This window comes from Aspergillus fijiensis (assembly GCF_003184825.1).
Source record: "Aspergillus fijiensis CBS 313.89 unplaced genomic scaffold BO72scaffold_20, whole genome shotgun sequence".
In the NCBI taxonomy this organism is placed as follows: Eukaryota; Fungi; Ascomycota; class Eurotiomycetes; order Eurotiales; family Aspergillaceae; genus Aspergillus; species Aspergillus fijiensis.
Genome location: NW_024468996.1, coordinates 504,546 through 529,526, shown reverse-complemented (window position 1 = coordinate 529,526; position 24,981 = coordinate 504,546). Strand labels below are relative to the sequence as shown.

Here is a 24,981-nt window from a genome sequence, read left to right as displayed (position 1 = left end):
GGGAGCCTGTTGTATGCGAATATCCAGACATGCAAATTGCCGTGAAGAGAAGACTCGATAACAGCGTGCACATTCATTAGAGCTCATAGGTGTTTGTGTTCGTTCATATCTAAGAATCGTCGCTGGTCGATGAGTTGCTCAATATTGGAAAAGACACCTACTCTCCTTTTTGCATATCTTCTCCATAACGACAATGACAAATTCTTGGAAATCCCACTTCAGCGGATCCAAGATCTGGTTCTATTTACTATTCTGGGGATTGCAGATTGTGCTTTTTGCAGTCGGCTGGTAAGTCTCTTCTTGTCAATTTGGATATCGTCGTTTTACTCACAGACCATAGGTACCTACAAGTGACTAATCACAAACTCGATGCCTTGAACACCCTAAAGTACTCAGTCTGGATCTCGAGAGGTGCAGGTTTGGTCCTGAGCTTTGATGCGGCTATTCTTCTTTTGCCCATGTGCAGGAATCTGCTCAAGACCCTAAGGCCGCGATTGCGATGGCTACCGCTAGATGAGGCAATATGGTTCCATCGCCAAGTTGCTTATTCTCTCCTAATATTTACCATCATTCATACTGCTGCTCACTACGTCAAGTATGCTACCTTTGAGGATAGAGTGGGTCACATATGCTAACAGACAGTAGTTTCTACAATGTTGAGAAAAATCATCTTCGCCCTGTCACAGCAGTCCAAATTCATTTCACCGAGGCAGGAGGCATCACCGGTCATGTAATGCTCTTGTGCATGATGCTTATGTACACCACCGCCCATCAACGAATCCGGCAGCAGTCGTTCGAAACATTCTGGTATACGCACCATCTTTTCGTCCCTTTTTATCTAGCTCTTTACACCCACGCCACCGGTTGCTTTGTTCGCGACACCACGGACCCCATCTCACCCTTCGCAGGGAAAAGGTTCTGGAACCATTGCCTGGGATACGAAGGCTGGAGATGGGAATTAGTGGGCGGGGCGCTGTACTTTTGCGAAAGGCTTTATCGAGAAATTCGGTCAAGGCGGGATACAGTGATCACTAAGGTGATCCGTCATCCATACGGTGAGTTCAATGTAAACTCCAAAACCAATCCAAAAGCTGACTCTTCGAAGATGCCATGGAAATCCAGTTTCGTAAACCAAGCATGAAATACAAGGCCGGCCAGTGGCTCTTTATCCAAGTTCCCGAGGTTTCTAGCAACCAATGGCATCCCTTTACTATCACCTCCTGCCCTTTCGACCCCTATATCAGTGTGCACGTTCGCCAGGTTGGGGACTTCACCCGTGCCTTGGGAGATGCTCTGGGCTGTGGGCCCGCACAAGCAAGAGATCTGGAAGGTCTCGACCCATTGGGAATGTACGAAGTGGCCCTTCAGAACGGCCAGAAGATGCCGAAGTTACGGGTGGATGGGCCTTACGGAGCGCCGGCGGAGGATGTTTTCGAGAACGAGATTGCGGTCCTCATCGGCACTGGCATCGGGGTCACCCCATGGGCGTCTATCCTCAAAAGCATCTGGCACTTACGTGCTCGGCCCAACCCGCCCCGGCGGCTCCGCCGTGTCGAATTCATCTGGGTCTGCAAGGACACCTCCTCATTTGAGTGGTTCCAGGCTCTGCTCTCATCGCTCGAGTCCCAATCCGCATCCACCGCTGCGTACGAAGGCAGCGTCGAGTTCTTGCGCATTCACACATACCTTACCCAACGCCTCGACGACGACACGGCCGCGAACATCTACCTGAATTCGGTGGGGCAGGACCTCGATCCCCTCACGGAGCTCCGTAGTCGGACAAACTTCGGCCGGCCCGACTTCAAGCGCCTGTTCAGCGCCATGCGCGATGGCCTACAGGATCAAAGCTACATGTCCGGGCTATACGACAATACACCAACGCAGGTTGGAGTGTACTTCTGCGGCCCCAATGCGGCAGCGAGACAGATCCGCGAGGCGGCATTGTCGACCTCGACAAAGGATATCAAATTCAAATTCTGGAAGGAACACTTCTAATATACAGAAGAAGAGTGATCTTGATCTGAAGAGTGAGGAAGAGAGTGGTGGGTGTGGGTTTACTTATGATATGATACCATGATGACTAACGACATTTCCTTTTTTTTTATCTCTTTTTACCTTGGATTAAAGTTTGTTTAACTGTTTGTTTCATTGTTGTGTGCAAGGCATTCTATTGTGTCTACTACTTCAACCATCTGTACTTGTCTCATGATGCTATGTCCTGTAACATATTGGGGGTTTATATAGGGTTAGGTACGGTACGGTAGCTAGAAATACGGCTTAGGCTCGAGTGCAAGGAATCGATTTCACTGTCAAGACTCCATGACCGCCAGTCAGCCAGTCGCCTCGCTGCAGTAACCCACTCGCCACCCATGGAAAAAAACCATTGTACTGTACATCCCGAATTGCAACTTTTGAGGACATATTGATAACTACTGTACATAACCAACATTCACGCTGCTCTCGCCTCCGCCCCCACCCTCGACTCACCCTCACTATCATCACCATCATCAGGCATCCGGATGACCCCACCGCCAAACTCCACCACCCCCGCTCCTTGCCTCTCTACCATCCTCCTCGCCGCAAGATCATCCAGCTCCTGCTCGATATCGACATGGATCCGCAACTCCTTCTCCACCAACACGTTGTACACATGTCGCAGCTCATCGAAACCCATCCCCTCTTCCCCTTTCCGCGGCGGTGCATCCCCGGGGTGACTCGGGCGGAGGATGTCCGCTCGCAGATGCGTGAACGCCAGCATGATCAGCTCCTTCGACCAGGGACACGCGCGCATGCCGCGGTAGAAGACCTCCTTGGCGCGGTGGATCTCGCGCTGTGCAAGTTCGAACAGGATGTAGAGTTTCCAGGTCGAAGGGTTGGAGCGGGCTGATGAGGAGGATGATGGTGATGTTGAACTCGGGGGTGAGGATGAGGGTGCGGACTTCGGAGTGTCGTCGCTGATGGCTTCTTCGAAGGCTGCGCGGACGGAGTGGGCGGTGGAGCCGGCGAAGACTGGGCGGCTGAGTTCGGTATAGATGGAGAAGAGGTGTGTTGTGATTGGGATAGGTGGGGTGGAGAGATTGTAAGGGTCCGTGGGGTTTTTGGTGATGGTGGTGGTGATGTTGTTATTGCGGGTGATGTCGCGGACGACGCTGCGGACGCGGTCGTCGATACGGAAGCGGGCTTCGGTCCAGGCGAAGAGGGAGAGGAAGATGGTGTTGTGGGGGAAGAGCGTGATGCTTTCGGATAAGAGGGTGCGGATGTGCGAGGGTTTGTAGGTGCGGCGGGTGTGGATGTGGTGGTACAGGAGTCTTGCGCGGGATTGGTGGAGGAGCTCGGTGGTGTAGGTTTGGAAGGGGTTCGATGACTGGGGGAGGGAGCTGAGTCGGTCGAGAGCGTGCGTGTACGCTTCGAGGGCTTTGTGGAGGTCCTGGGAGTTGGTGAGGTAGGAGAGGATGGCGAGGCAGGCTGTGCTGGCTGTGAAGTTGGCGGCCTTGCGGTGGGCGAGGACCTTTTCCTGGAGCTCGGAAAGATGCTGTCTGGATGTTAGTGCTGTAGAAGGGTGATCAGAGGAGAATTTGAACTTACGCTTTGGATTTTGAGGAGGCTGGTTGGTGTGAAGGTAGCTTGAGTTGAGTCCTGGGGTAGAGCACTCAGATCAATGCTGTTTTGCGGGATGCTCAGTAAGATGTAGGAAGCATGAGCCATATTGCCGCTGTCCAAAAGCTCCCACAGCCATGTTTGCCACAGTAGGATGCTATCCACCCTGTCATGGTCGGGGAATGTCCTGCTCATTGAGAGCGCTGTTGCCCACACATGATCAGCTGCGCCGTGGTTGCCTGACCGACGCTCCATCAGCGCATATGCATTGTACAGCCGTAAACTAGATGACCTCTTCTTGAGTAGAGACTTCGCAAACTTCTTCGCGTCTTTGCTACTACATGAGAACTCGACGCAGAGCGCAAATTCAGCCAAGTCATCATTGCTGGGATTGGCATCTACCAGTAACCTCAGAGCTCTTCGCACCCACATAGGGACAACATCGAATTCTAAATTCGAGGTGGCTGTGTTCCACGTGTCTAAAGACGAGAACCATCTCCCTTGCTCAGGAATGAGGGTCTCAATTGTGCTGATAAGATTGATTTGAGGGAATCGGAAGGGTGACAGCGCCGTAGATTCGTCTGCTGAGCATGCGCGCGAAACCCAGTCATCGATCCTAGAGATTGAGGTGCTCATGATTTCATTTCGAACGAATGGATCCCCGGTTCTACGGCCATTGGAGCTCTGAGTCTCCGCCGTCACCATCGGCGGAAGGCGACAAAAAGAGAGAAAACCATCGAGCAGTAGTGTCGGCGAGTCCACATCCCACACGAGGGTCAGGATCTCATCGAGATCGGAGGCCAAGATCACACGGTAAGGGTCCTCATGCTCGGATTCGTTCAGACTGAAAGCAGGCAACCGCGCATTGGCGATCCTCTCTCTTTCACATGGCGCCCAGGACGGAATCAATTTCTTGGGATCGAGGCGAAACACGGGATTGAATTCCTGCTGAGTGGGTAGATCTTTGCTGCCACTCTTCCAACCTTTCGCGGCCGCATCACCTATCCGGGCGACTTCAGACTCCCAAAAGTCTAAGAATGGCGGAATGACCTCTTTGCTATCATGCCTTTCCTTCAAAGGTTCTGGTCGGAAGAATGCCACCTCAAGTACTGCCTGCCAGAGAGCTGCTGCATGCTCAGCGAAGCCCGCTTCGCGCATGAAAAGCGTCAAGCGGAGAAAAAGATACATTTGAACCTGGGATTTTCCGGGGTTCTCTGGCGCAGACTGATTCAATCTCAAACACTCGATATATGTATCAAGGCACCGTTGATATGTGAAATTTAGGAATTCGGTCTGGCAAAAGTCAAGGTATTTCACCCATAGGCTTATAAATTGCGAATTGGAACGTAGAACGGTCTGCCACTGTGCGGCGAGCTTCTTGGTGTCCCAGAGCTTTGCACCCTCCTCGAGAAAGCCAATTAGAAGTCGGTCTTTTGCCTCGCTCTGACCAACTTTACTAAGAGCCTTCTCGTACAGAGACAATTTGATGTCAGCCAAGCTCTGCTTTTCCGCATATGTTAAGGGTTTGTTATCGCCCGCTGATCCGCGCAATAATGATTCTTGATGAGCAATGTACTCAAGCCAGGAACCAATGTCTGCGGAATTCTTCTCTAAGTTCCGCGACAATAGCGCATTCCTCTGCTTGATCTGCTCATCAGGATCTCCACGGATGCCATCTTCATCGGCGTCACTGTCGGACGTGGCTTCGACATCGCTGGGCAAGTGATCTTCCGGTTTCGCCTTGCCATGAATAGAGCGATATGCGTATTTCTCATCGTCAGTTTCAGGGTCTCCAAAAGCCACCCGATGCTTTCGACCACCGGAAGTACTCAAAGGCAGATAGTCCTTGGAGAAGTCTGCAGCTGCATCGAGCAATGACTGGGGTTTGAAGCGAAGCAATCGAGGGTGCTGTTTGCTGAGACCCGAGAGAATGCTTTTCGTCTTGTTTCGGGAGAGTCCTTTCCTTTGCGTTTCATTTCTTATAACCAGCTTGTCTTCCACGACACTGTCCCGGTCTATACGGTAGCTCGATGGTAGGCCCAGCACATTACCTCGTCCAACGCGGTAATAATCAGGAACGCTGTAGCGATGAAGAGTGCCGTAGATCAAGTTGTATTTGTCTCCTTTGAGATCAATGACGTACAAATCCGACGCATCGTCCTTCTTCGTAGCGTCGCGGTTGGATAACGAAGTATGCGGGGTTTCGGAGGTGGTGCGATCATGGTGGTTAGCCTTATTGACATTTGAATGATGTTCCCTGTCCCTGTGTCTGCGGCGACGCTCTCGCGATCTGGACCGATCACGATGGCTTCGATGTCTCGAGTGGCGCTCTGGATGAGACCTCGACTTGTCCTCGTGGCCAGTGTTGTCGCGACGCGGGCGCCCGGGCGGACGATCAGCTTCGGGCGGAGGAGGAGGCTTGAAGCTGGCGAAGCGAGGGACGGGTTTCTTCTCCTGACCAAGAAGTTCGAGTATTAGCTAGAGGGAGTGAAGAGATATGCAATTCAAGAATCATTACTCACCTGGGAGCCAGACGAATCCATACTCCTGGACAATTAAGCTAGGCATTCTCAGAAGGGGAATCTCCGCTCTCCAACGGGGCGGGCGGTGATGATGGCTGGAAAAACTCCGCTCCCGCTTGCCGCACTTTTTTCCGGTCTCTAAAAAAAAGTTGCTCCGAGCTTCACTGATTCCCACGGCGCTGGGGAAATTCTGCCCGCCAAAACGTTTAAATCCCGTGTCGAAATTCAACTGGAGGCGCTTTTTGAGGGATGGGTCTGCGGTACAGTTGTCGATAATCATAAAAGTACCGATCTAGCGACATAAAAATCCTCCAACATGGCTTCATCTCTCGCCGCGCAGCTTGCGCAGGTTGCGGCAAAGTCGACCAACCAGTTGGACCTCAAAGCACAGCGCATTTCGCATTCGCAATCTCTCATCTACGACCGGAGAGTCGCTACTTCTCAGGACTTCGAAACTATTTATGCGATATGTCACGAAGGCTTCCAGGAGCTATGCCAACTCGATCCCCGATTCGCCCCGTTCGAGCGCACGATCTTCAGCCAACAGAGTATCTCGGAAGACCGCACGGAGATGACCGCTGCCCAGAATAAGGAGCTCAACACAGTATTGGAAGCTTTCTTGGCATTGGTTGGAGGCAGACTTTTATTGAGTCCGGCCGTGAGGGCCGTTGACTGGCTCATCAGACGCTTCCGGTACGATCTCCATTTTCGACTGGGATATTTCCATGCTAGGAGGAATCTTGCCTCTCCATAGCTGAGCTGACTCTTCGACAGGGTACACGAGTACAACACCGAATTCACTCTTCTCACTTTCCTGCCATATTACACTACTCCGCTTTTCTTAAGGCTCTTATCGATATTGCCCGAAGATCTGACGCCGACCTTCAAAATCTTGAATCCGTACAAGAAGAGCAACATCAACCCCCCACGCCATCCTCTTTTGCACAGCGCTACTACCAACAAGTTATTCTTCGCGGCTCTCAACAGATATACCCTCCAGGTTAGCAAGCAGCGGGCGCATCACCATGCGCTTTTGACATTTTGGGCTGGAATGATCACCGAAGCAGTTGTCGGAATGCTGGATGCTGGACGCTCTGGTCGGCGGGATCTCGAAAAGGAGAAGCACGAGGATGTCATCCTCAAGGTTCTCCCGGTTTTGAATGATGGTCTCGGAATGAAGGACGTTTCGGAGCTGGTTATCGGCTGTTACATGGTTTGCGTTGTTCTGGCCAACAAGGCTTCCCTAAACGAAGAATTCCTTGATTCTTTAATGGAGGCTGTTGCTGGTTCGTGGACTGAGGAAACTAGAGAATCGGGTCTCGTCTGTCTGTCTGTTCTTGCGCAAGCGAAACCAGATATGACAATTCCCAAGAGGGCTTTCAAGGCAGTGCTCCGCCTGGAAGATCCTGTGCAGCGGCTGACTGAGCTCTCTACTCAATACAAGACTTCCCACCTCTTGCTTGGTCTGGTAGCTGGCTGCGTGAACGATCTCTCGAGACAAAAAGACTTGGCACGCTTGGAGTTTCTTTCTCAGATCTTCAATGCCCGTCTTCTGGAAGAATCGGACACGGCCAAGGCAATGTCTTTGGTTCTTCATGCCACTAGCAATGCTCATCGGGAGGGTGCTTTGGCTCTTGATGCCCAGACTCAGCTTGCTGAGCTCGTACAGCACTTCACTCAGTCCGAATCCTTGCGCCCTATTTTCCAGAAGGCGATCGAAGAATCTCAGTTCGACATCCCTGCCCTGGAGCACAATCTGCAAATTGTCATAGAGTCTGCACCTGCCCCTAGGGCTTTGGAAGACGTGGAAATGGGGGATGCTGAAGTTGAAGAAGCGGAGGATCAGTTCCCACCTGCCCTAGAGTCTCTCGCTGGAAAGAGCCTGGATGTCTCAGCCCTCAGCGCCCAAAATCTACCTGTCTTTGAGAGTCTCGTGCAAGTGTTTGCTCTTGGCGTTGGCTCTGAGGAGAAGCTTGAGTCTTTCGTCAACCTGCCGTCGCTGAAGAGGACCGATGCCTTCAAATCAACACAGTATCTGTCGTTCCTGGCCAGAGTATCAACCGGTGCCTACCCTACTGGCACTAGAGTTGCTGCGCTGAACCTGATCGCTTCGGCCCTATCTTCCGCATCTGATGTCGATCTTCAGGCTCTGCTGCCCTTCCTGCTGGTAGCGTTCGCCGACCCGACCGAACGCATTCGACGGGCAGCAACAGACGTCCTGGCAGCGCTTGGCAACGTCTATAAGCAGAACAAGAAGTCTGATACTAAGCCTTGGGCCAATGAATCGCTATATGGCCAGCAAACAAAGAATGTGAAGTGGTTGGTCGGGCGTGATGTGCAGAAGCTTGTGGAGCGTGTCTTGCTCCCCGGTTTAGAGGAATATATCCTCGACCAAGATCATATTGGTCGTGTCCTCGAGACGACGTTGCGAGGCTTGTCGACTGCTGATTCCGCGGCAACCGAGATTAAAAAGTCACTTCGCCTCAGTGTGTTCACTTTCTTGTGCTCTCATGCTGTTCACATGCCCCTTCTTGCCCCCAAGCTGGGACTTCTGAAGCTTCTTAACAGAATTGACAAGGCAGGTGGCACAACCCGTACTAAAGAATTGGAACCTCTTCTGAAGTATTGGCGAGACCTTGACGATCTGAAAGTTAAGGAGGTTTGTGACAAGGAACGCGTCTCGGTGGGCGAAATGGATGAGCAGGTTGTTTTGACGGTTACCCCGAAGGAAAAGGATGCTATTCTTGTGCTTCTTTCGAACGTGAGCCCTTACTCCAACTCTCTCAGAGCATCTTTCGTTGCTTCCATTTTTAGCCGCATGAAGGATGTTTGGGCCTTGGTGCCCGAAGACAGACAAATTGAGGCTTCGGAGAAGCTCTTCGGAATCTCGCTTGAAGAGTCGGATTCTCTCCTTGTCAACGGATGCAGGGACGTTCTGCGCAGTGTGCAATTGACGGGCTCTGTGCTTCAATTCTTCCTGCAGAAGATCCCTGTGTCCATTACTGATATGGAATCTGCTGGACCAGCACCGAAGAGGAGACGCACCAGCCAGACCAATATGGTTGCCATGACTGTCAAAGATGAAGCTAAACTCAGCAAACTGATGGAGAAGACGACATTCATATTGGAGCTGGTGGACAGCTCAAACCCCGAGTCTCACCCTGAACTGGCCGATGGCCTCTTCCAGACGCTGGCAGCTCTTCATCATTTCAAGTCGCAGATTCAGTCAGGAATGAGCTACCTGCTCAGCTTGACTCTCGGTAGCCTGCTGGCTATCGTCAACAAGTCGAAGCAAACTGCCAAGCCTCAATTTGACACCTCAGTCATCCGAGCGGACCTTGTTGTCGATTGTGTCCGTACGACAGATAGCCCGCAAGTTCAGAACGCGGCTCTTCTGCTCGTTGCTGGCCTGTCAATCATCGCCCCTGAATTGGTCCTGCATAGCGTCATGCCCATCTTCACCTTCATGGGCTCTAGCGTTCTCCGTAAGGATGATGAATACTCCGTGTCTGTCATCGACCAGACCATCGATCAGGTCGTTCCCGCTCTTATTCAGTCTCTTCGTAACCAGAAGCGTGACGTGGTCTCTGGAACTTCTGAGTTGTTGTTGAGTTTTACCGCTGCTTTTGAGCACATTCCTGCTCACCGTCGTCTGCGTTTGTTCCATGCTCTGGTCACCAAACTCGGGGTTCTGGACTTCCTGTTTGCTGTTTTGGCTATGCTGGCTAATCGCTACGCCATGGACAAGGATGTTCTCGTTCTGATGACTGGTCTCGTTTCTGATGCCAGCGCACCCATTGAACTTGAGGTATGTGGCGTTGTGTCTATTATGATGCCTCTATTTGTGACTAATTGTCCTACAGACATACAGCAAGTTCTTGGACTTGGTCATTGACTCGCTCAAGCCCAAGCCTGGCATTTCTCAAGTCCTGCTTGGAATCGGAAGTGATGACGGTCGTGAACCCCAGAAGGTCGCCGTCGATCTGCTCAGGTCACTGGCTCACCTGTTCAAGCACTCTTCGCTGAAGGTAAAAATGGCCAAGGCTTTCGCAACAGATTCGGACGACCAGACAGTCCAGATCCGCACCCACTTCTCTCATATCTTGGAGAAGGTTCTGTTCATTGGCGAATCTATGCAGAACGTCAAGCCTGTTAGCCAGGCGAGCGGTGATGTTCTCAGCGCCTTGTTCGGTACTTTGTCTCTCGTCGATTTCCTTGATACTATCGAAGTCCTTCTCGAACGACCTGACGACGAACTTCGCCGCAAGGTTCTTCGACTCCTGGAGGGTCGTTTGCGCCAGAACCCTGAAAACGACGGTGTCTCACAAACACGCATGTTGGACTTCTTGCCTACGTTGGTCAGCATTGTGGAATCATCGCCGGATATTCTGCTCAAGCATGCTGCAGTGGCCTGCATCGACCGTATCGCTGAGAAGTACGGCAAGAAGGATCCTTTCAAGGTGGCCAGTGCTGCCCAGGTGGTTGCCGGCGCGGCTTGTATTGGACAAGATGATGAGCGGATTCGTATCATGGGTGTCCTGTGTCTCGCTTCGATGGCCGAGGTACTTGGCGAAGCTATGATCCCTGCACTTCCAGATGCGCTTGGTCGCTCGTTGGAATTGCTCGCCATCAGCCTGGAAAGTGGCAAGGAGAACTCTAGATTGCATGATGCCGTCCTCTCTTTCTTCTCTGCCCTCTTCGTTCACATTCCCTTCATGGTGTCTGCCTCTCACCTTGATCAGCTCCTTCTACTCTGCCACAAGTCCGCTATCACCGAGGAAGTTGAAGATGATGGCCGCGAGGAGACCCTCCGACTCCTGGCTCGGAAGGTCGATGTGGCCGCGACGTTTGCTGCCGTTGACCGCAATTGGCAACACGCCGTGGAAACTGGCCCCGATGCTATCCTGGAGACTCTGGGAATTGTCAGCCTTGCTATTGAGAAGCATCCCAAATCTGCTACCGTTAACAACCTTGCGGTCATCACCAGCATTCTGTTCAAGGCATTTGACCTCCGCCGCCAGCAAGTGTCCTTAGGCTCGAATGCCACCATCGACTTGTCACACCTGGACGAGATCGAGGATGTCATCAATGAGGTCGCCATCAAGATGGTTTACAAGCTGAATGACACCACCTTCCGTCCTATTTTCACCAAGCTCCTTGACTGGGCTACCTCCACCACTACAGCCAAGAAAGATACCCAAGGTAGTCTGGCTCGCCTTACGACCTTCTACAAGTTCCTCCAAGTATTTTTCGGCACTCTTCAGGTAAGTTTATCCAATCAGTCTATCAATGCAATCATCATATCTAACCGAATCAGTCCATTGTCACCGGCTACGCAAGCTACATCCTGGAAAATGTGGTTAAGGTCCTCGCCAAAGCCAGCCCCTCGAACCAGAACACCAAGAGTCTGTGGCTGGCAACGATGCGCATGCTCCGGAATGCCTTCCAGCACGACCAAGACGGTATGTGTCACTTCTCAACTCCCCACAACACGCACAACACAACTAAAAAAAACCATCGCAGAATTCTGGCAATCCCCGTCCCACCTCACCGCGATCGCTCAGCCCTTGATCTCCCAGCTCGCCCATGCCACGAACTCCTCCACGGCCGCCCTCGTCATCGCCGAGGCCGTCCCCGCCATCACGGAGCTGGCCGTCGCCGCCGACTCCACCGACAATCACAAGGAACTCAACACGGCGTTGATGCGTCTCCTCCGCCCCTCGGCCGGACCCTCGGGTAAGGCCGCTGCCGGCGGCGAGAACCCGCACACGCGTCTGGCCGCCCTCAAGGCGGAGCAATCGCTCACCGAGCAGCTCGGCGAAGAATGGCTGGCTCTGCTGCCGGAGATGCTGCCGTATATCAGCGAGCTGATGGAGGATGAGGATGAGAACGTCGAGCGCGAGGTCCGCAAGTGGGTCAAACAGATCGAGGAGGTCTTAGGGGAGAGATTGGATGATATGCTCACCTAAACTCTCTCGGGGGTTTGACGCCGTGATTAAACCTTTTCTTGTATGATGCGCGGATGGCGTACTTTGGAAAATTCTGGGGGTCTTTGTGTTTGTGTGTGTGTGTGTGTAAATACTTCGTTCTTGAAAAAGTTTCCCAGGATTCTTGTGTTTGTTTTCTTGATGCTGAGTGTTGTTGTCGATGTCTCTTAACATTTATACCTCATTTTTCTTCTTGTTGTATCTAGAAGAGGGCCTTTGAAAATAGAAGAGCAAGCAAGTATCGGAATCTATGGTAGCATATTCATTCAAGATTGCCCTGACTAGCTTACTTGGACTGGGCAGGTAAGCTGAAGTGAGATTTCAGGCTTTCTTCTGCCTGGTAAACTTGCCCATGTTCATCCGCTTGTTCACGAGCGAATCTACCCCGTCAAGCCACCTGGTCCAGGTCCTGCCGTTACCCATGGCCAGTATCCGTTTCATACGCGCATAGTCACGGATTGGCTGGTCTTCCTCTTCGCTCTGGACCTCATGAACGCAGTTCTGACCCCAGACTTTCCAATGACCCCCCGGTGCAGACCACGGTGCTTCACCGTACGCGAAGGTGATCCACGCCGTGGCGAAATCCCGAGCCATAGCTTTCTCGTCGTCGTTCATCTCGTTGTCCAGGTTCCCGAAGAGATACAGGAGCTCGATGGCGTGGTATGCGGTACCCTCCAAGGGATTTTTGAGCCGGGACCGTCGGTCAAAGTGATAGAGGTACAAGGCGTTCTTCTCCCGCAGCGAAGCGCAGAGCAGCGAGGTAGCGTAGTTGGGGATCTTGAAGATTGCGTCCCCGCACATGTGCTCCAGGCGCGTGAGGAATTCTTCCGAAGTTAGCCCATCGGGTTCGATCGCGTACTCTCGGAGGATTCGGGTGGTTTCGTCGGTGTTCTGGATCTTGCTTTGGAGGGTTTGGAAGACTGTGTCGTAGGTGTCGGTCAGCATGTTGAGATGGAAGATCACTCCTTCGTGGTAGACGTCGCCCAGCATGTAGGCTTTGAGCCAGCGGGGTGGCTCGTGGACCTCCAGGGGATTGCGATCATAGAACCACCCGTCAAGACAGGGGTTTCCGGTGCCAGAGAGAACGCCCTGGATGGCGGCGGTGGCGTTCGCGAGTTCCTGCTGGGGGAGTTCACGTAGGCGGTCGAGCACGTCTGGGGCGGACGGGTTGATGTCGAAGTACCGACACACGGCGCGGAAGTACTCTTCGTGTTGCTCCATGGTCCAAGGGGGTATGGAAACGGACAGGCCGGACATGCACACGGCTCGGTGGAAGCGCGGCGGGTGGGAAGATACCAGATGGTTGCTAATGGAGATCCCACCGGCCGACTCTCCCACTGCTGTGACTTCGTTAGGATCACCGCCAAAGGATGCGATGTATCGCTGGACCCATTCGAAGGCTACCAGCTGGTCTGTGAACCCAAAATTTCCGCATCCTTGATAGCCGTCGCGTTCGAGGTCCTGCTTGATGGCTTGGCTGGCTAGGAAGCCGCCTAGCCCGACGCGGTAGTTGAAGTTGACGCAGACGATGGGCTTGCCGATCTTGATGCTGTGCGAAACAAGGTTCACGCAGTCGAAGATAGGAAGGTTGGCACCTCCGTAAAGGAGCGAGCCACCGTGAACGTAGACGAAAACGGGTAGCTTCTGGCTGTTTGGAGCATGTGGAATCACGATGTTCATCACGAGCCCGCGCAGCTCGTCCACTTGTGGGATTTCTGGGAAGTGTGCTGGTGGTGGCACTGGCGTCAAATCGTCCGAGTCGTCGCCTTCGAGCATTGGCCGTGGGACATCAGCTCTAGAGATCCTCGTCAGTGAGACCAGAAATTTGAACAATATAAGAAGTATAGTCTACCCCAATTTGGTCCCGTCATGGTGGTCATTCTCCCATGTGGTATTCAGCTCTGAACGTGTCCAACGTTTGCGAAGACGAGCATAGTGAATGCCACAATACTGCTGGACCCCGTTTTCATATTGCAAACCCTCGAGTCTTCCAAGGGATTGTAGCTCAGTTGAGCATCTTGAGATCGGAGTGAGGAAGGACATAGTAGCCTGGTGAGAAGTATTTCGTCACCAAGACTGCATGTCTTCCTCCGTTGCTATTTATGGATGAAGAAGGATGGCGAAGGCCAATTTAGTCGCACCTGCAGCATCCATTGTTAGTGTTAGATCACAGGGTCATTTGCAAATGACTGAGTCAATTGATGCTGACTCGTTGCAAAGGATGAAACTGTTTACGACTACAATACTCTGTACAATGCAAAGGGAAATAAGGTTGATGCTGAGCTAGACCTAATACAGCAAGTCGACCCAGGACCCGTCTGATAAGCTATTGTGACTAGTTATCGGCCAGGTACGTTGTTATCTCTCCGACTTTCCCCTCACTCACCCTCTCTATGTTGTCTGATAAGGGTCCACATTTTAAGCAGGTCTTTACTTTCCGCTTCTGCCTATCATGACCTCGATTTTGGTCTGACTTTCGTATACTTCATGACACCGATCAGGAATGTCGACCCCTCATCAACGATCTCATCACGGCTGCTGGACGTGCAAGGCCCGACGCCGCAAATGCGATAGAACGAGACCCAACTGCCAATCCTGCATTCAGCGCGGGCTCCAATGTGAGGGATATGAGGTCCGGCTGCGATGGGGAGCCGGCATTGCATCGCGAGGCCGTTACACTGGAGCAGAAGAGCCAATCGAGACCTCCGTACCTGCAAGGCGCAAAGGACGGCGGCGTGATCTGAGTCGTGAGAGGCGCCGAACCCAGCAAGAAGTTGCATATATCGCCAATGTGGGGAAGACGAGGACTACCGCATCCCCTCCTTGCAGTAATAGTGCATGTACCGTGTCCCATATGTTGTCCATCTACCGATGTACTGGCCTCTTGCTAACATGTTTGAGGCAGCTTATGATGCTAGCACTAATTTCTCCTCTGACCTGTCTCCACTAACGTCCCCCGAAGCACGACAGCGATCAGAAGAAGACGAGGTACTCTTCCAGAGATGTATGCAAATGTTCCCTTCGGCCCCGTGTCTTCGATGATGAAGGATTAAGTATTGTGCAGTCCTTACTTCAGGCGTTAACACTTTACACTCAACAACCACCGATGACCCTGCCAGTCTATTGGGAGCGCAACTTCCTACACTTTCTCAGCAATCCGATGCACTATACTTCATCTGCCTGGCTCTCCAAGTTTCAATATCCGATGACATTGGCTCTCGATTCTTCGAGTATTACGACGCGGCTCTGAACCATTTTAGATCAGAACTAGCACACAGTGCGTCATACTTGCCGGATGGTACACTTGCAGCGGGGCTTCTTCTCTGCAGCGTTGGGGTGCGCTCATGTCCTTCTTAACCTCCTGCCTCCATCAACAAGGATACTAAATCAATCAGGTTTTGCGTGGCACACCGTGGACGATGCACCTCCGAGGTATGTACAGTATCATTCAGTTGCAAGGGTTCCGAAACCTTCTGTCCGAAACCAGTACATTCCGCACACATCTCTTCGAGGTAATGGGTGTGATGGATCTTCCTACTTTTACCATTGGTCGCCGAAACTCCTGTCTTGGTTTCTGGAGAAACCACTGTCGAGAACGCAAAGACCCCACTGCAATCAATTCAGAAATAGGTCATGATGTCGAGGTGGTAAGCGGCCTTCCAAGGTCTTTACTCGATATTTTCTCCTGTATTGGCACTCGAGAGGCCAACGAAGAAGAATTTTGGAATTGGCCTGGTGCCCAGGGGACGTTGCTGCAATGCCAGCTGTGGGAAGCTTATAGATCGGCGGGGATTCTGGCCCTGAGACATCGTCGCTTGCACCGATTTGATGATATGATCGTATCACAACCAGAGAACCCTCAAGAGACAGCGCTCCGGAAACGAGCTCTCCCTACCACGGAAGTGCTTGTGTTGCGCATTTTCAGTAATCTGGATGCGATCTTCAGAGCGACAAAGGAGCCTGAGGGAGCAGGTACTTTGCTTCTGAATGCGGTCTTCTACCCTCTGACTGTTGCTTCATTGGAATCCCATATCATGAATGAAAGACCATTTCTGAAAGCCTTGATCAAAGGCTGGGGTGACAACCTTCATGACCCGCCTGGGAATGAGCGACTCTTGCAGATCTTGTCGGAAATCATCGAGGAATGGTGGATATCTAGCCCTGAGCAAACCAGCATACATGAACTTGCTTATGTGCGAGGGTTGGAGATTGCGTTGTATTGATCAGGATCATACAAGATAACGACACTTAGGAACTGAGATTCTGTGCCTGTCGAAACATGAGCCAAACTTTGGCGATGTCTTTTTCATCGGTCAAATCCACTTTTTCAACAACCTCAAATCCTAGCTTCTCATAGAACTTCACATTTTGCTCCGCTGTGCACTCTAAGAAAATCGGCGAATCCTGAACACGGTCCAGAACCCACCGCATCGCCATGCTGCCCAATCCTCGGCCTTGAAGAGAAGGATGAACAGCTAATACTTCAAGATACCACAGATCGTTTACATCATATCTTTTTCTGATGGCGTTGAGTGAGTTTTCGTGAGACTTCATAAGGGTCTCCACGCGCTGCGGTGTGACTGGGTTAGCATTCATCATGATCAAGAACTGTTGTTCTTCAGTTGGGGGGAGAGCAGGTATTGACCTTCACTTTTGCCCCATTGTCTGTAACTGGGCTTATCAGATCCAGAAACCAAACCTTTGCAATTAGGAGCAGCCTTCCGATCGTCCACTTGATTTGTCTGGAAGGCGGGTATAGCATGATAGCTATGCCAGCATCCTTTTCATCACGAGAGTCTGGTATCTTCTGGATCACGGCTGAATTTTGTGACACCTGTCGATTTGATGGAAACAAATGTGCAATCTGATGTACCGGAGCCGATTGAAAAACAAGTCCCTCAGATATGAACCGTTGTACCCGACGATATTGCCAGTTGAATGTGCTCGTATGCTGGCTCATCCATGGAGCAGCAGCAGGCCGTAGCCATCGGATCAGCGGGTCATTCGAGAACGAGAGACTGATTGTGTGTGCGACTGCGCTGACTGAACGAAGATCTATTCGACTCAAGGGGGTCATTCAAAGTTGTCCAGCAAATTTTATAAGCAGGTGACCAAACCATCATGAACTCGAAAGAAATCCAAACGAGGAGTTGAAGCCATCTGCTTTAGGTATTGGGACCCAAAATTCATCCGATAAGACACGAGGGTGCTACTGGCCCTCTGTCACCACGAATGAACCGCCTCTTTATCGTCTGATGGCAAGGATGAACTTGGGATGAACTTGATTTAACCTATAGATAAGTACAAGTCAAGTCGCTTGTCAGCCTAGATCATCCACATCATCACACTCTGAATGTTTGTGGCAAGGTGTCTACCTTCCTTCTTGGGATCGGCTTTGGATCATCTCCAACTTGCAGCGTTTCGAGACGTTTATCTTCAAGTTGACACCAATCCGTTCGGCATGAACAACAAATGAAAACACAGAGTGATTGATTTTGTGTGATGCTATATCTAAGGTAGCGAAGCGCCTTCATACTAGGTAGCCCGAGGCTATTCCCTTATTGGCAGGTCGACCCCCCAGACCCGCTCTCCCTTTCCTCGTTGGGATTTGATCAACTCCTCAGGACTCCGTCTGGGTGGATTGAGGCGGTTTCTTATCTATCAGTGCCTGGTCCAAACACTAAACACTCGGTTTCCCCGCATTTCGTACTCACTTCAACTGCACTCGTGATCTCCATCGCCATCATCTATCATGATAGGGTTTAAGGCTCTTAGCAAGGGCCGCGTGGAATGGAATGTCGGGGCTCCTTGCGCCACCAAAGGCGTGAGTCTGCGCGGGCGACTATATATCATCTCACCCAAAGCATACCTCGAGCCTGACTGTGGAAGCCATCATCAAAGGCCTTTCTGTGACATTTTCTCACAATTCAACCATCTTCCTTTGCACTGGGCGAACATTGATGGCAGGCCACAGCTCGCTATCTCAGGATCGAGTGGAAGATGACCTACCTCCAGGCACTTTCCTCTTCGTCAAAGGTAAGAATCTCTCTTACATGATAGCAGCCTAGAGACTGACAATGAGATACAGAGAGCGAGGATGAGACTCAAGGTCAACAAGTGATCCTCCTCAGCCCGGTCCCTTCAAGCGACCCCAACGAGCCTCTGGTAAAACACCTTTCTTCGAAAGACAAAGGGAGTTCGCTAACACGCGTGGAGCGAGAAAGAATTGGAGTACCGCGCGCAAAGCTGTGAACTTCACACTAGTACTGGCAGTCACCTGTCTCATTTTCACTGCGTGAGTCGGCAACTGAATAACAGCCTTTGAGGCTCCATGGCTGACATCTTCACCTGTAGGCTTTCGATTCAGCTCATCTTCTGGCAACTGATGGTGGTGGACTTGAACGTCACATATACCCAACTGAATCGAGCCATGTCGGTTAACTCGGTGGGCCTATCTATGGGCTGCGTCATGTTTATTCCCTTGGCGAAGAAATATGGGCGTCGGCCCATTTACCTAATCTCCACCGCACTGATGCTTGTAACTGCCTTCTGGACGGCAGAGATCAAGAGCCTCTCTGAGCTCTACATCACAAACCTCATTCAGGGCTTGGCCGGTGCGACCAATGAGGCTATTGTCCAACTTACTGTGCGTGTTCTTGCCTCCGGAAAGATGCTCGCTAACGTCATCAGATTGCGGACATCTTCTTTGTGCATCACCGCGGTACAATGAACGCATTGTATATGACGATGATGATGATTGGTGTAAGTCTCTGATTATCGAGTCTTGATCTTGAGAATCGCAGCTGACGTCGAGCAAGAGCTTCTTGACCCCCATGGCAGCCGGTGTGCAGGCGACCCACCAAGGCTGGAGGATGTCATACCGTACGCTTGGCATTTGTAACGCCATCATCTTTGTACTGTTCATGTTTATCTACGAAGAGACAAAGTATACTGTGGTGATAGATGGAGTTCACGAATCGCAGGAATCTATCGATGAACCGCAGGTGGTGCCAGCTTCTAGCACCAAGGGAGATAGCAAATCGGCCATCACGGAAGATATAATTCTTCAAACTGAAGCGTCCAGCGCTGGGCGTGTTGAGATCGACTTGAGCGTCCCAATGAAGAGCTGGCGGCAGAGATTGGCTCTCGTGACGTACACGCCGGAACCCATCTGGCCATATTACTATCGGCCTTTTGAGATCCTTTTCACGTTCCCTGCCGTGCTGTGCTGTGGCCTGCAGTATGCGTGTGGCGTCATGTGGCTCACGATCATGTCAAGCGTTCTTTCTCTTGTCCTCCCGCTACCACCCTACCTTTTTAACCCGGAACAGATCGGCTTCATGAGCGTTGGACCATTCATTGGGAACTTAATCGGATCGTTCTACGGAGGGTATCTCGGAGACCGATCGCTTCGATATTTTGCTCGACGTAACAAAGGCTATTTTGAGCCGGAGATGCGGCTCTATATTCTCCACATGCCAGCAATCGCACTATGTGGTGGGCTGATAATGTTTGGCGTGACTCTGGACCGAGTGAGTGACCTGTTTTTCTTTTCTTTTTCTTTTTCTTTTTTTTGAAGGGGGGGTGAAAGCAACCTTCCTCGCTGACGTGTGGTTCGTCCAGGGTATGCATTGGATCTACCCCAGCATCGGTGGGGCATTGTTCGGCTTTGGCCTAGGCAGTATTAGCGACGCATGCTTGACTCTAGTCATTGACAGCCATGTGTTGGTAAGACACCATCTTCATCCCACTATAGCGAACGTGTCGAAGGTAGCTAATGCATGGTCTAGCTCACGGGAGACGCCTTCACCGGCGTGGCCTTCATGCGCAATGTCTTCAGCATTGGGATTCCATTCGCGATTAGTCCGTGGATGGAGACCTACGGACTAACCAAGATGTTCATCACCGTTGGATTCATTAGTCTCGGGGTAAATCTGATGCTAGTGGTGATGGTAATCTACGGGAAGCGGTTCCGACGGGCCAAGGCCCATCGGTATCGGGAACTGGCCGCCCAACAGGGCCAGGGCCGGGGAACTTGACCGGGCCGACTGTATGCGAGTGATTTTGGTCGGGAAACACGCGAAGAGGCTGGGCGAGGGCGGAGAAGCAGATCCAAAAGCGCGAGGAAAAGTAGAAAAGACGTGCTTGAATCTCGGTTAAGGGCGGATAGAAATGGAGCGCCCGACGGGGGGCCCTGGTCTGGACAGTATGGGAACTCCGGGGCGGTTACCTTCGTCTGGGTCCGGATAACATAACAGCAAAGGATAATATAATGTCAAGATACCGCCTGTGGTTGCGATCACTCTATAAGATGGTGCAATTGATTGATATCTTCTTCCTGTTGTTGTGTAGCCAGAGCAAGATGGGGGGGCAGCGTGGACAGAACAAGGATTTCTCACGCAGTTTTCTCTTTCTTCCTTCTCTTTCAGGAAAAGCCTGAGAATGTTCACGGTGCCTTGACCCGGCAGAGGCCACCAATGAGACCGCGTCAAATGCTCCGTCATCGGCAACAGATCAAGCGAACAACGCCCTTGTGGCTTGCGCATGTCATGTCATTGCAAGGGCGTGAAATTTGAAGAGGAAGAAGAAGAAGAAGGCTTGGAGCATCGACTCGTGGACGTCAGACATCGGCTAGCAATTGCGGGATGACTCCTTCTTGCTCGCAAATCCAGCCCCAGTTTGGGCTTAGATTCTTGGGGAGAAGTGGGCAGAGGTTCTATCTGATCAATCAGGATGGTGAGGAAATCCCGAGCTTCCTCGTGATCGTTTTTTGAAGCCTCCATCAATCAATCTCGAGGGTCTATGCCCAGACCGCTGGGGATCTATGATTAATAATGTTCTCCGTGGTTAACTTAGCATCTGAGTTTCGTGTTCGCATACAAAGCAGTCGAGTCGATCATCCGTCTTTGTCGATGACACGAGACAGCCGATAGTAGCGCCGGGAGAGGGAAGCCGTAAAAGAGATCATCAACTTCATCACGGACTCGATGCTCGAGCGTCAGTCACAGCAGAAGAAGGGGGGGGGGTTGTGTTCTGGACTGTGCTGGCCATGGCCCAGCTGCGTCATCATCATCACCGACTCGGGCCTTTTCCCGCGGACATACCACCCACACAGACACACACACACACACACACACACCATCCATACACGAGAGGGAGGGGCGCGCGCTGCTTGTTCCGTAGGGCGTGACGCTTTCCCTCAATTGTGTTCGCCCGAACGATGTCAGCAAAGGGCGCGCGCAACAAACCAGGAGTGGAGGGACCATTCCTCATGCAAAGCTAAAGCCAGTCCCGACCACAGAATGCGAATCTCTTCCCAGCGGGATATGGGGTACGCTAGTCCAGAATGGCAAGTATTGGGAGAAAACTGAATGAATCAAATGAATCAATTGAATGGATTGAACAAACAGACAAACAAATTGGAGATGTCGCACGTGCATTTTCTCTTTCGCTTTATTTCCTTGGATTTATCAGCTCTTTGCGTGACTCATCTTGGGTAGGTAAAGGGATTGAGGATTTGGAGGATATTGGCCTTTGGTCTATGAGTATTAAAACCACAGACTCAGGACAGGAACCTTGGTGGTTGATTCTCAATCATTCATCTTAAAGCCTTAAGTCTTCACCAAGGGACTTCTTGATTTTTTTTTTTGATACTCAGTAGTAACTAAGTATCAGAACGGAAAACCACGGACATCAAAAAAGAATAGTGGATTCAAACGATCTCCACTGTACCTTTTCTATTACTCAACCGCAACTGCCGTCACCCCATCCCTACATACTTGCCCATTGCCAATTTGCTCCCTGGAATCCATATATGGTACCTTTTTGGGACTGGGGGTTTATTTGGGATTCTCGTTTTCCTATCAAGATCCTACCAATTCTTGTTTGTGTCACCATTGACTGCACTTGAGTGACTGACTGGTCGGGAATAAAAAGTCCCTGCATCTCGCATTATTTTTCTTGTGTTGCTTCTTCTTTACTCCTGATCCGAACTTCTCATACTTCTACCTACTTATACTTCCGCCGATCAACAATACCACCCAAACACCCCGTCAGGCTGTCCTGGTTGGCGGTCATTGCATATTCACCAATTGCTCGTCATTGAGCAATATCCTTTCATCTTCACCGCCCGTGCTCGACAAGTTCAACATTGATTGACTTTCATCAACAACAAGGATGACGAGTGCTTCGAGCGTGTCGCGGAGCTCCAGCTCTGTCGGGCGCTTCTCGGTTCGCTCCCGCCCCAAGGTCAACATCGACCTGGATGGTCAACACGATGGCCTGGTCAATGTGTACACCACCGGAGACACCATCAAGGGCACAGTAATAGTTACCGTGGACCATGACACTCGTTTCGATGAGTTGGAGATTACATTTGAAGGTACAATGAACACTACATAAGGAGACCATAATTGGTTTAGTTACTGATTGTTCCATAGGCACCTCGCGAACCTCAGTAGAGCGACAATCGATGCCCGGCCGAACAGGCGCTTACCAGACCTTCCTACGACTTCGGCAGCCCATAGAGGATGCAGCATATCCCACTCCACGCATCCTCGAGGCCGGACGCACCTATGACTTTCCGTTTGTATTCGTGGTGCCGCAACGCCTACTGCCTCATGTCTGCAGTCACCCGAAAACCAATATCCACGTCGAGCAATCGCACACCATGCTTCCGCCCACCTTTGGGGACCCCATGCTGGCTAGTGACGGCAAATCGCTTCTCGACGACCTGACCCCTGATATGTGCCGGATCTCATATATCGTTCGTGCAACTCTGCAGAGAAACCCCCTCAGTCAGAACGGTTCGATTGATACCCTCGCTTCGATTGGGAAGAAAGTCCGGGTTGTGCCTATGGTGGATGAAGAGCCTCCCCTCAACATTCCGGATGATGAGACCCTGTACTGCGTGCGCAAGGAAAAAGACGTCAAGCGTGGTTTCATGAGGGGAAAGCAGGGGCGCATCGTTGTCGCTGCATCGCAACCGAAACCTATCCAGCTGAATCCTACCAGCAACGACGACACAAGCATCGTTAGCACTGTGGCAACCGTGCATCTTCGGTTTGACCCACTTGGAAATGAAGAACCCCCGCGTCTGGGTACAGTGTGGAGTCGACTGCGAGCGACGACCTTCTATAGTGCGGAGCCGTGGGGCGATTACCCTTCGACTTCGTCCATCCGAACGTGGGCGCAGGTTGGCCGAGGAATGTTCACAGAAGCTGTGCCACTATCGACCATGTGTGTAGCCTCGGCGCAGTGGACCAAGCACACGAGTGCAGACGCCCCCCGCCGCGACTCCATGCACTCGACGTCCTCGACGGAGTCTCTGCCGGGGCCGTCTGCTTCATTCTCCGGAAACATCTTCTACACAGCTTCAGTGGTCGTACCAATCACGTTACCCAAATCGAAGACGTTTGTGCCCACATTCCACTCCTGCCTCGTCGCCCGCATCTACAGCCTTGAGCTCAGTCTCTCTTACCACACCCCCAACGCGAACATCTTGACGCCGACGACATCCTTGAAGATCCCCATCCAGCTGACATGTCAGCCGCAAGCTGACGCTCGACCGAAAAACACCGTGGTCGAGATCACGCAGGAGGAGGTCAATGCCGAGTTCTTCAGTCCTCGCAGTATCGCGCCCCGTTGGATCTCGGAGCCTGAAGTTACACCTCCCGAGTACACGGCCGTGCGCACCGCCCATCTACTTCCAGACCGTTCAAGGATCCTTCCCCCCTCGGCCACAGCAAACCCAGGGCGTATGAGAACGGCCTGCTAATATGCAAATTCATTGATGCAATCTCATCTGCAAGGTGCATTTGAAATACTGGCTACGATGAAGGGCGTTTATGGTTGATTTTCTTTTTTCTTTTACTTTTTGTTGCAATATACCCAATTGCCTGGTTTAGCTTTTGCTATCTACGACTGGAAAAAAGTTTGACTTGGGATTATCTGACCCGACTAGGTAATGCTGAATAGCGTTAATTAATATCATGACTACTAGATAGAGCATTAGACTTTAATGGACTTCTTATGACCTGTTTGGACTTGACACATTTATTGTAGTTACTCTCTTAGTGCCCGAGTAGAGCGGTGAATGTGCTTTGACGGCAAGGAGCACATGCCAGCGACAGCCGAGTCGGGACTCGGGGCTACTTGCCTGTTCCGGCCTCAATCTGAGGCTATTCCCATCAATATCCCCGTCAGGGCGAAGGAGGTCGTACAAGCCCCTCCACCCATCAGCGGTGACTCGGATGGCTTGCAGCGCATGATACATTCACGTATCCGTGGGAAACCTTCTTCGCTTGTGCCTGCTATTTGCTTCTCTCGCGGCCGTTGCATCATGGGGCTTCTTGTCTCCCAATTGAATTGGTCTGATTGTGAGCATCTACTTTGGATTTACTCTGTTAGGGATCGAGGCACACGTGAGGCCAAGTCAGCCCTGTGAGACAGTCTGATCACTTCATTGATTGTTACCTCGTCCGTTGTCGGTTGTGATCAAGAACAATAATCTCGACCCATCATGGGGCCCAAAGGATGGATTGACTCTGTGACAGATGCCACTCTGGGTGGGTAGGATGATGCATGGCCGAGAGATAACAAACGGGGAGAGGTGTAACAGGTGGCATGCACGTTTGAATCCACTGCTGTGCTGGGTTGACACTTTCCTTTCGTTCCCTCGAGGAGAGAGAGATATTCGGGACGAAGATGGGGTTGACTCAAAGCTGGTGATGACTATATAATGCTGTCAGAAGCCTCACCAACCATCTCTGCGTCATCTCTGTGACTCTTCCTTGTTCCCTCCTCTTCTTCTCCCTCCCGCTTCGTGTCTTTCTCTCTCTCTCTCATATCTCAACTTGCTCTCTTCTTGAGTTCGC

At 51.5% G+C, this 24,981-nt stretch overlaps 8 protein-coding genes across 8 annotated transcripts; 5 read left to right on the top strand and 3 right to left on the bottom strand.

Annotated features, from left to right (window-relative positions):
• The first annotated feature begins 6 nt into the window (after positions 1 to 6).
• Positions 7 to 2,331, top strand: BO72DRAFT_99209 (putative NADPH oxidase (NoxA)). The gene is made up of 4 exons (XM_040950869.1): positions 7 to 288; positions 341 to 595; positions 646 to 1,055; positions 1,106 to 2,331. Exons 1-4 carry the CDS (start codon positions 194 to 196, stop codon positions 1,993 to 1,995), a joined length of 1,650 nt encoding a protein of 549 aa, XP_040801930.1. The 5' UTR covers positions 7 to 193; the 3' UTR covers positions 1,996 to 2,331.
• A 1-nt stretch (position 2,332) lies between these two features.
• On the bottom strand, positions 2,333 to 6,185 carry BO72DRAFT_99172 (uncharacterized protein). Its single transcript, XM_040950868.1, has 3 exons — positions 6,120 to 6,185; positions 3,586 to 6,051; positions 2,333 to 3,532 (listed from the first exon to the last, which is right to left on the bottom strand). The coding sequence occupies exons 1-3, from the start codon at positions 6,138 to 6,140 to the stop codon at positions 2,450 to 2,452; spliced, it is 3,570 nt and encodes a 1,189-aa protein (XP_040801929.1). The 5' UTR covers positions 6,141 to 6,185; the 3' UTR covers positions 2,333 to 2,449.
• Positions 6,186 to 6,295: 110 nt separating this feature from the next.
• utp10 (snoRNA-binding rRNA-processing protein UTP10) lies at positions 6,296 to 12,345 on the top strand. Its single transcript, XM_040950100.1, has 5 exons — positions 6,296 to 6,812; positions 6,894 to 9,927; positions 9,983 to 11,383; positions 11,437 to 11,581; positions 11,643 to 12,345. Exons 1-5 carry the CDS (start codon positions 6,436 to 6,438, stop codon positions 12,086 to 12,088), a joined length of 5,403 nt encoding a protein of 1,800 aa, XP_040801928.1. The 5' UTR covers positions 6,296 to 6,435; the 3' UTR covers positions 12,089 to 12,345.
• Positions 12,346 to 12,427: 82 nt separating this feature from the next.
• Positions 12,428 to 14,310, bottom strand: BO72DRAFT_508798 (alpha/beta-hydrolase; the record flags this gene model as incomplete). The annotated part of the gene is made up of 2 exons (XM_040949305.1): positions 13,959 to 14,310; positions 12,428 to 13,901 (listed from the first exon to the last, which is right to left on the bottom strand). Exons 1-2 carry the CDS (start codon positions 14,147 to 14,149, stop codon positions 12,428 to 12,430), a joined length of 1,665 nt encoding a protein of 554 aa, XP_040801927.1. The 5' UTR covers positions 14,150 to 14,310.
• Positions 14,311 to 14,509: 199 nt separating this feature from the next.
• BO72DRAFT_477164 (Zn(II)2Cys6 transcription factor) lies at positions 14,510 to 16,743 on the top strand. Its single transcript, XM_040947422.1, has 4 exons — positions 14,510 to 14,946; positions 15,012 to 15,110; positions 15,171 to 15,442; positions 15,502 to 16,743. The coding sequence occupies exons 1-4, from the start codon at positions 14,610 to 14,612 to the stop codon at positions 16,327 to 16,329; spliced, it is 1,536 nt and encodes a 511-aa protein (XP_040801926.1). The 5' UTR covers positions 14,510 to 14,609; the 3' UTR covers positions 16,330 to 16,743.
• Positions 16,049 to 17,619, bottom strand: BO72DRAFT_99105 (GNAT family N-acetyltransferase). The gene is made up of 4 exons (XM_040950867.1): positions 17,482 to 17,619; positions 17,224 to 17,397; positions 16,752 to 17,161; positions 16,049 to 16,675 (listed from the first exon to the last, which is right to left on the bottom strand). The coding sequence occupies exons 2-4, from the start codon at positions 17,294 to 17,296 to the stop codon at positions 16,355 to 16,357; spliced, it is 804 nt and encodes a 267-aa protein (XP_040801925.1). The 5' UTR covers positions 17,297 to 17,397; positions 17,482 to 17,619; the 3' UTR covers positions 16,049 to 16,354.
• Positions 17,620 to 17,673: 54 nt separating this feature from the next.
• BO72DRAFT_403288 (putative MFS transporter) lies at positions 17,674 to 20,388 on the top strand. Its single transcript, XM_040942228.1, has 8 exons — positions 17,674 to 18,142; positions 18,195 to 18,271; positions 18,331 to 18,401; positions 18,461 to 18,752; positions 18,797 to 18,868; positions 18,925 to 19,638; positions 19,730 to 19,834; positions 19,897 to 20,388. Exons 1-8 carry the CDS (start codon positions 18,067 to 18,069, stop codon positions 20,143 to 20,145), a joined length of 1,656 nt encoding a protein of 551 aa, XP_040801924.1. The 5' UTR covers positions 17,674 to 18,066; the 3' UTR covers positions 20,146 to 20,388.
• A 1,894-nt stretch (positions 20,389 to 22,282) lies between these two features.
• On the top strand, positions 22,283 to 23,882 carry BO72DRAFT_468221 (arrestin (or S-antigen), N-terminal domain protein; the record flags this gene model as incomplete). Its single annotated transcript, XM_040946886.1, has 2 exons — positions 22,283 to 22,487; positions 22,546 to 23,882. 2 exons carry the CDS (start codon positions 22,283 to 22,285, stop codon positions 23,880 to 23,882), a joined length of 1,542 nt encoding a protein of 513 aa, XP_040801923.1.
• Positions 23,883 to 24,981: the final 1,099 nt, after the last annotated feature.

Coding starts and splice junctions, on each gene's coding strand:
- BO72DRAFT_403288 (XM_040942228.1), top strand. CDS start 18,067: ATGGCAGGCCACAGCTCGCTATCTCAGGATCGAGTGGAAGATGACCTA. Junction 18,869..18,924: donor TGACGATGATGATGATTGGT/GTAAGTCTCTGA, acceptor ACGTCGAGCAAG/AGCTTCTTGACCCCCATGGC. Junction 19,835..19,896: donor TCATTGACAGCCATGTGTTG/GTAAGACACCAT, acceptor TGCATGGTCTAG/CTCACGGGAGACGCCTTCAC.
- BO72DRAFT_99209 (XM_040950869.1), top strand. CDS start 194: ATGACAAATTCTTGGAAATCCCACTTCAGCGGATCCAAGATCTGGTTC. Junction 289..340: donor GTGCTTTTTGCAGTCGGCTG/GTAAGTCTCTTC, acceptor CACAGACCATAG/GTACCTACAAGTGACTAATC. Junction 596..645: donor ACTGCTGCTCACTACGTCAA/GTATGCTACCTT, acceptor AACAGACAGTAG/TTTCTACAATGTTGAGAAAA.
- BO72DRAFT_99105 (XM_040950867.1), bottom strand. CDS start 17,296: ATGAATTTTGGGTCCCAATACCTAAAGCAGATGGCTTCAACTCCTCGT. Junction 17,162..17,223: donor TTTCTTTCGAGTTCATGATG/GTTTGGTCACCT, acceptor TGAGTCGAATAG/ATCTTCGTTCAGTCAGCGCA. Junction 16,676..16,751: donor ACAATGGGGCAAAAGTGAAG/GTCAATACCTGC, acceptor GTCACACCGCAG/CGCGTGGAGACCCTTATGAA.
- BO72DRAFT_477164 (XM_040947422.1), top strand. CDS start 14,610: ATGTCGACCCCTCATCAACGATCTCATCACGGCTGCTGGACGTGCAAG. Junction 14,947..15,011: donor TCCTTGCAGTAATAGTGCAT/GTACCGTGTCCC, acceptor TGTTTGAGGCAG/CTTATGATGCTAGCACTAAT. Junction 15,111..15,170: donor CGAGGTACTCTTCCAGAGAT/GTATGCAAATGT, acceptor AGTATTGTGCAG/TCCTTACTTCAGGCGTTAAC.
- utp10 (XM_040950100.1), top strand. CDS start 6,436: ATGGCTTCATCTCTCGCCGCGCAGCTTGCGCAGGTTGCGGCAAAGTCG. Junction 6,813..6,893: donor TGGCTCATCAGACGCTTCCG/GTACGATCTCCA, acceptor ACTCTTCGACAG/GGTACACGAGTACAACACCG. Junction 11,582..11,642: donor CTTCCAGCACGACCAAGACG/GTATGTGTCACT, acceptor AAACCATCGCAG/AATTCTGGCAATCCCCGTCC.
- BO72DRAFT_99172 (XM_040950868.1), bottom strand. CDS start 6,140: ATGGATTCGTCTGGCTCCCAG. Junction 6,052..6,119: donor TGGATTCGTCTGGCTCCCAG/GTGAGTAATGAT, acceptor CTTCTTGGTCAG/GAGAAGAAACCCGTCCCTCG. Junction 3,533..3,585: donor GCCTCCTCAAAATCCAAAGC/GTAAGTTCAAAT, acceptor ACATCCAGACAG/CATCTTTCCGAGCTCCAGGA.